The 14,706-nt window shown below is 36.0% G+C and overlaps 1 protein-coding gene across 1 annotated transcript in view; it reads right to left on the bottom strand.

The window, feature by feature from the left end:
* The window catches only part of TwdlE (TweedleE), a 77,106-nt gene extending 63,401 nt beyond the window's left edge, over positions 1-13,705 (bottom strand). Inside the window, exons 1-2 of the mRNA XM_069848685.1 lie at positions 13,616-13,705; positions 13,350-13,520 (exon numbers count right to left, since the gene is read on the bottom strand). Of these exons, the coding sequence (XP_069704786.1) occupies positions 13,350-13,520; positions 13,616-13,705 (261 nt within the window). The remainder of the gene's footprint in view (positions 1-13,349; positions 13,521-13,615) is intronic.
* Between the last annotated feature and the right edge of the window lie 1,001 nt (positions 13,706-14,706).

Here is a 14,706-nt window from a genome sequence, read left to right as displayed (position 1 = left end):
CATTTTAGCCAAAATGAGATTATTGTGTTTACGACTTTATTACATATATTTTCATCTCTGTACCAAAGTAGACACGTCCATCTTAATTTAAGTGATGACAGCACGACAGTATTCCCTGAAGACGATGACATCAAAATATTTAGGACGATATTATTTTTCTGGTCTATCCGTAGCAGAGATGGCGCACCTGAGTAGCTGTAGTGTGTGGCTTCAATAAGATATCAGTGTTTCCACTTTAAAACTTTGTTTACTTTTTCTTTTCATTTTGTAGTATAAAGGACAAAATACTTCATGTACTAAATTCGTACGTCAGTAGCTTTTGTTCTCATTAGCTTACATGCAAATTATAGACGAACTATTATAATTTTTTACTGTAAAGATTTCAGATATTTGGAAAATAACATATGTCCACGAACTTTAGGGCCCTCTCAAATAGACTTAAGTTTCTTTAAAATATTTAAAAATATTGTAATTCATATGAAAATACACCCTAAAACATAGTAATATAATAATAATAATAATAATAATAATAATAATAATAATAATAATATTAATATTAATATTAATAATAATTTATTTTTTTTTCTAAAGTCACAAACATATTTTTAACAACATTAAATACATTTTTTCTATATTCCGTAGCTTTTGCTTGACTATTGATATATTTCGCACAATAATCCAAATTTCGCGAGTTCGTTTTGCTTAAATACGGTATTTTATGCGATATCTAGGTTTTCATAAAGGTAAATGTAATAATGAAAGTAATTGTGAAAAATATTGCGTCTATAACTATACCCAAAAAATATAGCCCCGAATCATTGCTAGTTCAGGTATAACTAACCCCCTCCACCAAAAATTAACGAATTGATAGTTAAGGATCCAAACTAGGAGATGAAACAATCGCTAATATTTTGAGATTCTACATTGATTCTCACACTACAACTTCCCTGCAAGCCTGAATTGCATTATATGTATTTATTCTCTCATTAATTAAATGATGGGCATTGCCTTTGGGTCTATTCCAATGCTATAAATCATGACGGGACCTGAGAGAGGTCGGCGACCCCTAATCAATTTAATTCTCCTGCAGAATGACGCCCCGGAGCACAGGGGCACAATGATTGTAATTGATGAGATAAATGAACGAATTTATTCCTTATTTATTGCCAGAGAAAGTGCCATTGTACCATAACTGTTCCGAATTACGTCCATCCTTGTGAATGTTGCAATACATGTGCTTGATATCACTCAATAATACAGGACATGAATAAGAATGAAAAGCCAAACTGAGAAAATTGTCATTTCGAGTAAATATTTTACTATCAGAATTATTGTAAATAATAAAAATTGATTTTGTATACCTATTGATAGGCCTACATATTTTTTCTAATTTCTTTCCTTCTTTCATTCATTCCTTTTAAATTTTCTAAAATTTATTTGTAATTTCTTTCGTTTCTTAATTTCTTCAGTTTTATTTTCTATTTTTGCTTTTGTCCTTCCTTTACTCTCTTTCGTAAATTTACTGCTTTTTCTGTTTGATGTCCATTATGTCTGTCTTCCTTTTTCTTCTTTCGTTGTCCTTTTCCTTCATCTCCTTCTATTTTACCCTGCTCTACCTCCTTTCCTTTCTTGTTCTGCTTTCTTCCCCTCTTTTTACTTTGCTTTCTTCTCACTTTTTTCTCATCGTCTTTTTCTTCTTGGGCTTCTTTTTGTTCTTTCTATAATCATACTTCCCATTTCTACCTTTTTATATTTTCTTTTGTTCTACGTCTCGTTTTCTCTCCTTCTTTATTTATCTCACTCTCTTTTCTATTATCTCCTCTTTGTCTGCATTCCTTACCTTTTCACTTTCTTTGACTACATCTTTATTATCCTATTATTTTATTATGAGTCATTATTATTTTTCTCCATTACATTGCTTTCTTACAAATCTTGTACTTCATTTATACTGCAATAATGGCGGAGACACTGAAATCCATTTATGTTCTGCAACTATGAAAGGAAAGTTTTCACAGTCGTATTTGGAGGCGCCAGGAATCGATACGCTCCGGCACCAGAAATGCGAGACATGAGGGGAGCAGAATGCATCCAGTTAATACTTTTTGTTTCTCTATGAAATTGTAGAACGAGAAATCTGCTTTCAGAAGAGATGTAAGTTAGTCAGTTCATACTTTCGATCACAAAAAATGTTTTAATTTTAACTGTAGAATTCGTTTTATACAATACTCCTTGTGTTGTCGTAATTTAACCGGTAATCTTGCATCTCAAGGGGTAATTGTACAGGGTGTTCGGGTGAGTGCGTGACAAACTTTGAGATGTGATAGGTGGTGTCAAATGGACCCATATCCGGCGACGATCCAGTACGAAGCTACAAAACGTTGAAAGCAGTGAGTTTCTCCAATGACAGTTGTGACTCATCCCTTTTCTGTATTAAATGCTTGGAATTACAGCAACCTATTGAACATATCTCAATCTTCGGTTGCGGAATACTAAGGGGTTCTTGAACGTGTTCGACAGTCAATTATGATTGAGCTGTTTGGACTTTTTCCTTTTTATAACACAACGTTTCGAAGAGTGGATCTCTCTTCGTCTTCGGGTGAAAGCCTACTGTTGGGGATCGTTACAAACAGCTATCTTGTCTGACTGATCAATCAGTGGGCGCCATGTTGAAAACCGCCTTTAAACCACAAACCATATATGTACGTACATTACTGACATGTAATTATTTGTAATTTGTTATGTGAAAATTTGTACTTAAGTTCTAAATAAAGGAGAAATGAAAAGAGTCGCCCTAACAAAACGGTATTCATTTCCTCGTTCCACGTATCCCATTCTGGAAACGGGAGAAAACTAATTGAATAATAGTCATGGGTGAAACTGTTTTCAAGGTTATATAGCTTTGTACTGAAGCGTCGCAGGATATGGGTTTATAAATAAAAGTTGTTCCATTTGACATCAACTATCACACCTTAAAGTTTGTCACACACTCATCTCAACACTGTGTAATTTCATCCTCTCCCTATGCTTGTGCAAATCTATTCCTTGTGATAACAGAGCTTAGTATATTAAAATTTTCACAGCAATTTCAGTAGTTTTAAATAATTCTAATTTTTATTTCAGACTAACAATCTGTTTATTTCATTATTTTAGTAGTTACTCGTGAAACAAAATTTCTTACCTCCTGTGACTGGTAAACCTGACATTTAGGACATTTCTATAATAATTTTTCTGCTTTAAAAAGATCTTTCCCTACATCACACATAATCCTTCTACCTTTTTAACAAAATCTGCAACAGGATAACATAGGCGCTATCCATTGGGCCAGTTGAACCAGGACATCAGTACTGTTTTGTCATATAATTGCACCTTTTTCTCTCTTTGTTTTCTTGTTATCCTTTTCTGCTTATTTTCTCATTGTTCTTTTTCTTCTCATTTCTTAATTGTTATTTTCTCTCTCCTTTTCATCTTCGTCCTTTTTATTCTTGTTTTTTCGTTGTCCTTTCCTGATTGTTTTTCCGTTATTCCTTTTTCTCTGCTTGTTTTTTCATTGTCCTTTCCTCTCCTTATGTTTTCCCATTTTCTTGTTTTCACTGTCCTTTTTTCTCTAGTTTTCTCCGCTCTTTTCCCGTTTATCCGAATAGAATTATCACTTCTTCTTCCTGTTTCCTCATTGTCAATTTTTCTTTTTGTTTTTCCATTGTCAATTTTTATTTTTATTTTTCTATTGTCAATTTTCGTCTCCTTTTCACATTGTCAATTTTCTTCTTCTTCTTGTTTTTCTATTGTCAATCTTTCTTTTTGTTTTCGCACAGCTCATAGTGTAATTATTTATTTTTTTAATAAAACTTAATAATATACTTTATATATGGGACTTAAATCCACTGCAGTTATCTACCATGTTAACCAATTAATAATAATCATAAAACGAAGATTATTTTAAATATCTGGTCCTCTCCTACTAAGATATAAAATTAATTAGGTATATTTGAATATGATTTAAAAAAATTATTATTGGTTTATCAACTTTGAGACAGTTTTCCTCCTTGTTTTCCCCACTGTAAATTTTTCTTCTTGTTTTCCCACTGTCAATTTCCTTTCTTGTTTTTCAACTGCCAATTTTTCTTCTTGTTTCACACTGTAAATTATTCTTCTTATTTTCCCATTTTCAGTTTATTTCTTCTTATTTTCCCATTGTCGATTTCTTTTTCTTGTTTTCCCCCCTGCCAATTTTTCTCCATGATTTCCCAGTGTTATTTTTCTTCTTGTTTTCCCATTGTAATTAATTAAAAAGAACGACCACATAACCAGTCCAAGTGTTATAAGCTAAAAAAAATCGTTAATAGACTCAAGATAAGCAATTCAACATTTTTGTTGCGGAACTTGAGGTGTAGGTCTATGTGCAAACGGAATGAACTATTGCGTTCGAGATAAAATTTTGAAGGAAGTTTCCTCTCTTTCATTCAGTACGGCAAACATTCTTCCGCACTTCCTGTAGGCAATTGTACGCTATTATATCATAAACATAATCTAAGTGAGCCGATGGAAGTACTGTAAAGTGAATGATATGAGGAGAAGAGAAAATACACGTGCAACTGATGTTGGGATTGTCTTGATGCCAGTAATCTGTTAATGCGTGGAATGAAAGGAAACCAAAACAACTCTCGTTGCAATACAACTTCCTATGTTATAATTTTTATTGTCTGATATGCCAAGTACACACAAGCATGAAACAAATTGTTGCTTCCGTATCTTGGTGGGTTCTAACAGCGTTTTCCACTATCCCACATGTTCTTCTCCTCCACTGCCCATTTCGCAAACGTTTGTTTTCGTGTTATATAACGGTAGCTTGGTGAAGAGTTTGAGATTTATAAATACAACAGAAGTTCCCATAGTAAGTCATAACACGGCACTGTCCTCAACGATGTGGAGCAGGAGTGGTTCCTACATTTTGTTGTAGGTCGCAGCACTGGTCTTTCAATGACCACATCTTCTTTTCGTGTGACCTACTTTTGGAATTCCGTAATAAAAGTAAAACAAGACAGCTGAGGCACACTGAAATTTTCTCAGTGATCCTATGAATTCGTATAGTTTCTTTCACACTAAGTGCATGGCTGTTCATTTTGTAAGCTCTGGATCACATCCTTCAGTGATACATTGATGTAGATCTGAAAAGGAAAGTCTCCAGATAGATAAGCACTATATTCATCAATGAATTGTTGTAGAGAGTATTACCTTTAATAATAATAATAATAATAATAATAATAATGATTTATTTTAGCTGGCAGAGTTAAGGCCGTAAGGCCTTCTCTTCCACTCAACCAGCAAAAATGTATATACATATGCATGAACTTACAAAGAATCCAACAATTTGATTTAGATGAGAGTTACATGTATACAAAAGTTATTTACAAATTAAACAACAAAATACTATGAACTATTAATTAAACACTGAAATAAACTGTGTAGCAGAATTAAACGAAAATACATAGAATGTTAATATATTTCAAATAATATTAGATAATAGAAAGAGATTATTACGAGACAATTAAAATACAGCACAATCAGGATGATGTCTAAAGAAAAAAGTAACAATGTAGTCAGTGATAGTTTAAATCAGTATGATTGGAGTGAAATGCTAATAAGGTTATCTTTTAAGCTGTTCTTAAAGGTGTTTATTGTCTTGCAGCCCCTAATACTTTGTGACAAGGAATTCCATTGACGCGAGGTGGATATTGTAAAAGATGATGAATAACAAGATGTTCTATGAAGAGGTATACTTAGCGTGCCACAGATAAGTGATCTGGTATTTACGTCGTGGTTAGAGTATAGATAAGAGAAACGAGACGAAAGGTAATTTGGTGTTGAAGTGTGCAGAATTCGAAAGAGTAAAGACAAAGAGTGTAAAGTTCTACGTTCTTTAAGTCGGAGCCACGAGAGACTTGCGAAGGACGGTGATATGTGATCATACCGTCGGATGTTGCACACGTATTTGACGCACATATTCTGAGCTCGCTGTAACTTGACTGACAATTCACAACTTAGGTCACTTAACAAAACGTCACAATAATCGAAGTGCGTCGTTACTAGGGTTTGCACTAGGGTAAGTTTTAGTTGCTGGGGCAAGAAGTTTCTCAAGCGACTCAAACAGTGAATGGAGGAACAGATTTTTTTATCGTTTCTTTAACTTGAAAATTCCAACTTAGATTATTATCAAAAAAGAAGCCAAGATTTTTTACGACAGATGAATAAGGGATTAGCGTGTTGTTAAGGGTAACAACTGAAAGATTACTGTTATTAAGGGAGTTAACTAAACGCTTATGTCCAATAATTATGGCTTGAGTCTTACTTGGATTAAGTGCGAGTCCGAAATTGGCCGCCCAAGTGGAGACAGTGGCTAGGTCACAATTTAACTTGTCAATCGATTCATTGATCGTATTGGGTCTGGAATGTATGTAAAGTTGTAGGTCGTCGGCATAGAGGTGATATCGGCAATACTGTAAGTTCTTTGATACGTCATTAATGTAGATAGAGAAAAGTAGTGGTCCTAATACGGAGCCCTGCGGCACTCCCGCCTTTGTGCATCTCCATTGGGATGTGCTATAAATAATAATAATAATAATAATAATAATAATAATAATAATAATAATTACAATCAGTGGCGTAGCATGAAATTTTGAGCAGGGGAAACTAACTCAAGTTGTCTTTCATGCAATATGAGAAAACATATTACAAAAATACAGTCTTAAAATAAATAGTAGTCAATTTCATGTCAGCAGTCGAAGATTGGTTGGAACATCGTAACACCAATAAGGCATGACCTCAAATGATACGTAGTAAAATATGATTTCACGGTTTACACATATCTCTTAACAAATAGACACGTATAGTCTACGTATAACATTAGCTCACTCCCTGTCATACTTAGAGAAATCACAATATTAGTATCATTACGTAAGTATGCGTCTGTCTTTTGGTTGTGTCCTTCATTGACAACAAGGAAGTCGGTCATTTGTTTTTTAAATCACGCTTTTGTTCGTAAGTCAGTCTTGATAATACAATTGTCCTAAAAAAAATTCAAGTAAATTAGTGTCAGGAACTGTTATTTCACTCATTATTTATTATATCAGCCACAATGCACACTAACACTTCAACTGAACACAACTGACGAATAGGGATGACTCGGAAACTACTTATTTTAAATGTTAAAGCTAGCTTCTTGCGAGCCTTGCGACTAGGGTAGCTTAGTTAGAAGGGATGGAAAATCTGCGGGGTGGATTACACAGAAGAAACCAGTCTGCTTGGAAGCTGGTGTGTGCAGGCTTCTTGTTTACTGCTGCATCACAAATCATCCTGAGCTGCTGTATCACAATATTTAACGCGTAAATATAAATTCTATTAAAATTAATAAATAATTTTCTCCCTAAACTGCAGGTTTATTATGAAATTATTATTAACTGGGGAAGCTAAACTTTTTAGCTTACATTGGCGCTACGCCACTGATTACAATTCATTTAGTGTTCTGCCCAAGGCAGGTCTTTCACTACAAACTCGGCTTTCTCCAATCTTTCCTATTTTCTGTCTTCCTCTTTGTTTCCTCATATGATCCATATATCTTAATGTCGTCTATCATCTCGTATCTTCTTCTGCCCCAAACTCTTCTCCCGCTCACCATTCCTTCCAGTGCATCCTTCAGTAGGCAGTTTCTTCTCAGCCAGTGATCCAAACATTTCCTTTTTTTCTTTCTGATCAGTTTCAGCATCATTCTTTCTTCACCCACTCTTTCCGGCGTAGCTTCATTTCTTATTGTCTGTCCACTTCACACGTTCCATTCTTCTCCATATCCACATTTCAAATGCTTCTATTCGCTTCTCTTCACTTCGTCGTAATGTCCATGTTTGTCCCATACAATGCCACACTCCACACAATGCACTTCACTAGTCTCTTCCTTAGTTCTTTTTCCAGAGGTCCGCAGAAGATGCTCCTTGGCCATTGCTATCCTCCTTATGACTTCCTGAAGGTATAGTATACCCCAAGTATTTGAAGCTGTCCACTTGCTCTATTGCCTGATTTATAATTCGCAAGTTTATCTTCTTTATTTTTCTTCCTATGACTATGCTCTTCGTCGTGTTTGCATTTATCTTCATCCCATACTTCACAGCTGTCATTTAGCTCCAGTAGCATATTCTTTATCATCATTTCCTAAATGTTTCATATAAAACGATTTTTATCTCGAAAAGGAAGCACAAACGACCAAAATTGTATTACAATTTTTGTGTTTGAAATATCTCAAAGAATAACTCCCTGAAATTAATGATATTACTTTCGGTGAATTCTGTATATAACTCCAATAACTGTCTCCTTTTTTGCAACGAAGCGATTGGTAACTCAGCTTCAGTTCCACTGTAACTTACTACCAAATTTAACTATAGCAATTTTATTTTCCACCTTTGCCTATCTTAATGTTATTAGTTTACATGAACGTTTTCGATACTCTTATTGCATCATCTTCAGATGTTAGAATGTTATGTCAACATATGTGATGAAAACCTAGCCTCATTTTGTGTTGTGGGTTATTCAAATCCATAGAACATATTATGATTTCCTAATGCTTGGAATCACACCGTTCTTGCAATAAAAAATCACGCATATTTTTCAACGTATGAAACAAGCATGACCAAAAAGTGGAGCCACTTCCTTTTTGCAGAGAGTCCTTCAATTGTTCCTCCTCTGTCATATATCGTCAAGTGAGAAGTACTGTCTGGTAGGCTAATAGATGTTCATATCGGCCAGAGCCTCACTCAGATTATCTGTGTAGCAGAAGAAATATATTCTGGGAGTTCATACGAGAAAATGACATAAATACAGTGAAGTACCTGGTGAAAACCCCTAGAATTGGTTTAGGCAACTATAGTCAGTGTCAGCTTACTTCATACCCTAAGGGTGAAACCTAACCATTTTTCCCCTATTACTACATATGCTAGTGGATTGTGGTGATTTTCTAGTTTGCAGATTGAATTTTCTTTTGCCAACTTCGTTTCGAATTTCGATGCTGACAAATACTACAAATGGTAGTGATTTTGTAACTGGTACGTTGGCAGCTGAGACAAATATCGACAATATTTGTCGGCACTGGAGTTTCATGAAATTAAAATTGTACTAGATTTCTGAGCCGGTTACTGGAAACTAGTGAAATTTGAACGTACTAGTAGGTAATTAATTAATATCAGTATTAATATTACTACATATTAGTTATTTTATGTGTTGCGTTGTGGTTATAATTCAAGACTATAGTCAGGTAAGTTTTCGGAGTTAGTACTAATAATTTCACGTGGTCAAACAAAATACATTTTTAGGTTAGGTCTCGTGAGTCAATTGTTTAGTCAAACCAATGAATTTCGTATTGCCAGACAAGATACTTGACATGTTGATCCCTTTTCCGTAAAGGTTGCGTACGAAAATATGTTACAAATTTTATTGAATTATTTAGAATAACCTTGCAACATAAAGTACAGTGAGTAAATAAGTCAATTATTACGTAGGATCTTGTGATATCTGGTAACAGTTGGCAACACTGACAAGACAGCAATATTTGCTGTTCAGGAACTGTTCTTATGTGATCCTCACTATAGAACTGGCCAACGTACTTGATAGAATTAGCTTCTGTTTCTCTTTCGAAAAATAATCTTAACAATACAACAATACAATAGGCTCCAATATTAGTTGTGATGAAGTAACTCCATCTATGCTTCGGTATTGACGAATATTCCTCTTACGACACCTGGAGAAATGTTTGTAATATTATGAGTAGCACCCGGTTAGAAGGTGCGCCCCTGGAATGAGTTGCAGCCCAACGACCACACCCACGCCGAACCGACCTAAGCCCTAACACCCTAACGACCAGTCTCGTCATCCCTCGAAGTCCGTGTACCATTTCACCACAACAGCCTCCACCACATTCCCCCCTTCAAACGGTCTGAAGTGTATGCCACCCGTCCCGTCGGGAGGGGAGTGGGTTCCTTTGCTGGGTCACCAAATACCGCCCTTTGAGATATCCATGGAGGCCGGCCGGGAGTGTCAGGAGTATCGAAGGGCCGCCGCAGGCATGATCTGAAGGCCAAGAAAGACAACCGGAATGATAAGGAAAGGATGATGAGGAGGGGGAAAGAAAGTGGCGAGAATGAGTGGAGTTCCATACACCTGATAAAGTTACCTGATATTCATCCATAGGAGTGAGGGAAAACCCCCGAAAAACCTCACACAGGCAACTCGTCTCAAGGGGGGGAATCGAACCCCGGCCCGATGGGTTCGGGAGCAAACACATTACCACGAGACTACAGCGGTGGATATTATTTCTATTAGTAAGACACAAAAAACACAATTAGAATAATAAAAATACTGGCATTTCACAGCACTGAGAACAGCAGCTTACTCTGCCAATGTTAAATCCAAAATTGGTTATAAAATTAAAATGTTGCAACAATGCCACTAGGATACAAATGTCAGAAGTGCAACATTCACATATTAGCAGTAAAACATAAAATTGTATGGCTGTATAATGAATAAAGCGGGTCAGGCCTGAGAGGCCCCCGCTGTGCATTACACGTGTAGAATTAACAAGCATTAATTTTAAACAGTTTATTTTAATGTATCTCCTTAAATGATCATACAACATGTTCTTAGATATATTTTGGAAGATTACATGAAGTTTGGTGCAATTTCATAATATTTTAACACTTTTAAGAGAGTAATGAAATTGATGAAAGGCCTCAAAGACCCCCGCCATGCATCCTAGGGTTAAACACGCAGAGAATTAACTGCAAGTCACTGCATGTGTATCAGAGATTGATATGCTTGATACATATTGAGAACTAAGAGTATGATGCCGACTGGGGAGTTAGTCCTTAATGTAAAACAGGTGCTTAGCACTGTCTCTCTTTAATGACTGAATGAGTATTTTATTTCCCTAATGCATTTTATTACATCAATAAACATGCAGTTCAGTTTTATGAAGACTAGTTGTAATTCACGAAATGAAATTCTGTAGTATGTTCAGAGCGTAACAGACATGCAAATTTTGCGGCTGCAGTCTAGACATTTATCGAGCTAGTTTCAAAATTTGAGCGAACTGAGGTAGGCCTAATATGATTAACAATACATTTAGTATTTTTTACGAAATGTGTAGTTAGCGATTGTTACTTTGTTCGTCTGAATATAACAAAGAATGTCTATCTTTATTTAACATCCATCTTTATTTTTTTGTTTATTTTTATAATCTTCGAAAAATAAAAGAGCGTGTACAGAAATTAAAATAGCTCGGAATCAAATGTAGCGAATCTTTTAATTAAAACAGAATTAGTTACAAGATAGTGGTATACCCATAGATTCTAACACGCGATATTATCACGAGATGTTGAAACGTGTTTAAATAAAACTAAAAAAAAAAGTCGTTTCGTTTACAACGAATGACTGAAGAAAAACGGGTAAAAAAATCCAATCTTATTCTCAAGACGTTCTAAATTATGTCTTCCTGTTGGCTTATGGTACAGACAAGAAGAATCGATTTTGTCGAGTAAAATAATACCTACAATCATTTCATGTATCATATGATTAGTATAATTATTGCAAATTTGTCAGACATAAAAAGGAAAGGCGATAATAGGATAAGAAGAGTCCACTGCAAGAATGATGGATGTCATTTGGAATACATTTTGCAGGAGAAGCAATTGAAAGTTTGAAATGCTTAGCGCTCAAAGCTTAACTGTGATTTTCCGATCATTACTGGACAGTGACTATCAGTGTTAATGCCATATAACTCATGTACAACCTATATGTCTTATGGTATGCATTGACAGTCTTGGTTCATTTTCGACAAGAAAGTGACATCCATCATTCTTGTAGTGGACTCTTCATATGTTCTTATAGTTAAAATATGAAAGTATCCATTTCTATCTTTAAAATGCTAAAAATACCCATTACCCGTCATTTTTATAATTACATCTTTTCTCGACAATAAACAATATTCTAAGAAACTGGAGAAAAAATCAATTATGTCAATCAGTTGAAAACTACGAATTTGTAAATACATTCACAGACTTCTTTAATTCAAACAGTTTTCTCATTATTTCCTCTCTTGCCACCCGTGTCCCATTTAAAACTGGCACTGTTCATACATGGTAATATATGTGCTTCGTAGACAGGTTCTAACATAATGACATGTTGGCAACACTGCCAGAACTTCATGGATAAGATTTAATTACAATGAGATGTTGGTTACACTCTCAACGTTACTCCATCGCGCTCTAGTGAAGGTTTCCGTTTCTATAATATTCTATATCGAGTAAATAATTAGTCGTTGAAGTATTATTGCTTAATGGAAAATATGGTGCAGCTTTCAGGTAAACAATGCATTGTTGGCTATTGTGGAATTTTTCTATGAAGGAGACTAACAGTGTTGCCATATGTAGGCATTTATCCCTCGGCATAGGAATTTTTCACAACAAAAAAGGGTTGTAGGGATTTTTTAAAAATAATTGCAAATACATAGGCTGGATAAAAAGTTATGGCAACACTACTGTCACGTGACGATGGTACGTTCAAGAGCTGCCAGCTGTGTGAATATGAACAAGGACTGTTAGATGAGTTAGTGCAACCAGCGGCGACAGTACTCTGTCAATCTACTGCAGTGTGTAGAACGTTGACTTTCATAGGGATAGTGCGAGCGCTCTAAGACCACGTTTACAAAACTAGAGCAACATCCCTGGATCAAAACTGAAGTGACACGAGGTCGTAGTGCACAAGAATGTTTTCAGAGATTGCGTGAAGCATGCAGCGTTGCCAAATCGCACAGTGGAACGATGGATTAAAGCGTTCCGGGAAGGCAGGGATGCCGTTCAGGACAACCTCGCGGGGAGGACAACATAGTTCAACTCCTTGCTTCCCTGTTGGATGCTGATCGCCGATGGACTGCGCGTGAGTTAGCAGCGGAAGTCGGAGTATGTCACAAAACTGTGCTCCACATTCTGCACGACATTCTGGGTTACCGCAAAATTACAGGGCGTTGGATATCCCCATAAAATTTCCGAGGTTTAACAATGGCACCGCCATGCGGTCGCACAGGCCTTGTTAGACCGGTACCAAAGGAAAGATGACGACTTTCTTGGACGAATCGTCGCTATGGACGTAACCTGGGCTCGCTCATACGAACCAACCAAATGTGAAACGTCAATCAAATGAATGGAAGCATCCAGGTTCTTCTCGTTCGAAGAAAGTGCGCCCTACACAAAGTGCTGTGAAGGTGATGTTCATTGTGGTGTATGATATTGATGGGGTAATACTGCACCACGCTGTACCTCTAAGGCAGACGGCACTACCCCAGGTTTCTGCAGCACCACCTTCGTCCAGCCCTCAGGAGAAAACGACGACACTTTGTGGTACAGAATCCCATCATTCTTCAAGAGAATGCAATGAGTCACACAGCTGCTGCTGTCAAGGACCTCTTGCGCCGCTGGCAATGGGAGATTCTGGAACATCCACCGTACTCACCCGATATGAGTCCATGCGTTTACGATCTTTTCATCAAAGTGAAAGAACCACTGTGAGGGACCCGGTACAATACCAGAGATGAACTTATCCCTGCTATTGGGCGGTCAATACGGAACATCAACAAAGATGAACGCGCTGATGGTGTACGACGCCTTCCAAACATTAGGCAAAAGGTAATAAATAAGGGGGGAGACTATATGGAAGGTACGAAAATGTTCTACCCCTGTGAATAAAGCCATGTCAGAAATATCGACTGTTGCCATTACTTTTTATCCAACCTTAGTATGTAGAGATATGCAGTATGTGTGTGTTTATTTTTTTGCTTGCTTATTACTCATGGAAAATTATTTACTCTTAAAATGTAGCAAGGAGCCTAACATACTGAGACACTTCAAGCCCCATGATCCGAAATAGCTAAGGTTCTATTATTCTGTGATCACAATCGCCTTCATTTTTACGTTCAAGAGTGATGAAATTATGCATTCGTGGATTCACCAACCTTATATATCACTCTCCGCCGCTCTTAATGATAACACATCTATACAATCACACAAGAGCCTCTCTGCTTCTCTATTTACAGAGTCGGTTACAGACTACAGTCATTTTGTACCATTTCAGAATTCTTGTTAATTAGGGCTCAAGTGAAATGCTTGATATTTGATGAGTCTTATTACGCTGTGGCCTAATTTTTTCTCCGTCGGAAAAAAATCGGCATAAAGAAGCCAATTCTGGAATTTTGAAAACATATTGAAGAATGAAAAAATTTTAACTTCCAATTCGTGTTTGAAAGTAAAGCGGAAATTGCCAAAATTTATCCTCCTCTGCCGGACTGTAATGCTTCTGTGGAATTCGTATTTTCTATAGTGCCTGGTATTAAAACAATAAATACATAAATTAATTATTGATAGACACTCTTTAATCACTTATGCGTATAAAACTAGACACCTGCAACATGAAAAATGTATGCTATAGGTCTATCCTATAACACAAGAAATGTTTGAAAGCATGTGCAAACAGGACAAAAACATGGACGAAATTATGAACTTACAGTAGGTAAAAAAAGAGAAATAGGTGGGAAATAACGAGAAACCCCAATTTCAGTTATAACTGTAAGTACAAACTTTCTTTCTAATTTATGATTATAATGTATAGACCTATTTAATA

This window comes from Periplaneta americana, chromosome 15 (genome assembly GCF_040183065.1).
Source record: "Periplaneta americana isolate PAMFEO1 chromosome 15, P.americana_PAMFEO1_priV1, whole genome shotgun sequence".
Classification (NCBI taxonomy): Eukaryota; Metazoa; Arthropoda; class Insecta; order Blattodea; family Blattidae; genus Periplaneta; species Periplaneta americana.
Note: the sequence above shows the minus strand (reverse complement) of the source record. Positions and strands in the feature narration are given on the sequence as shown.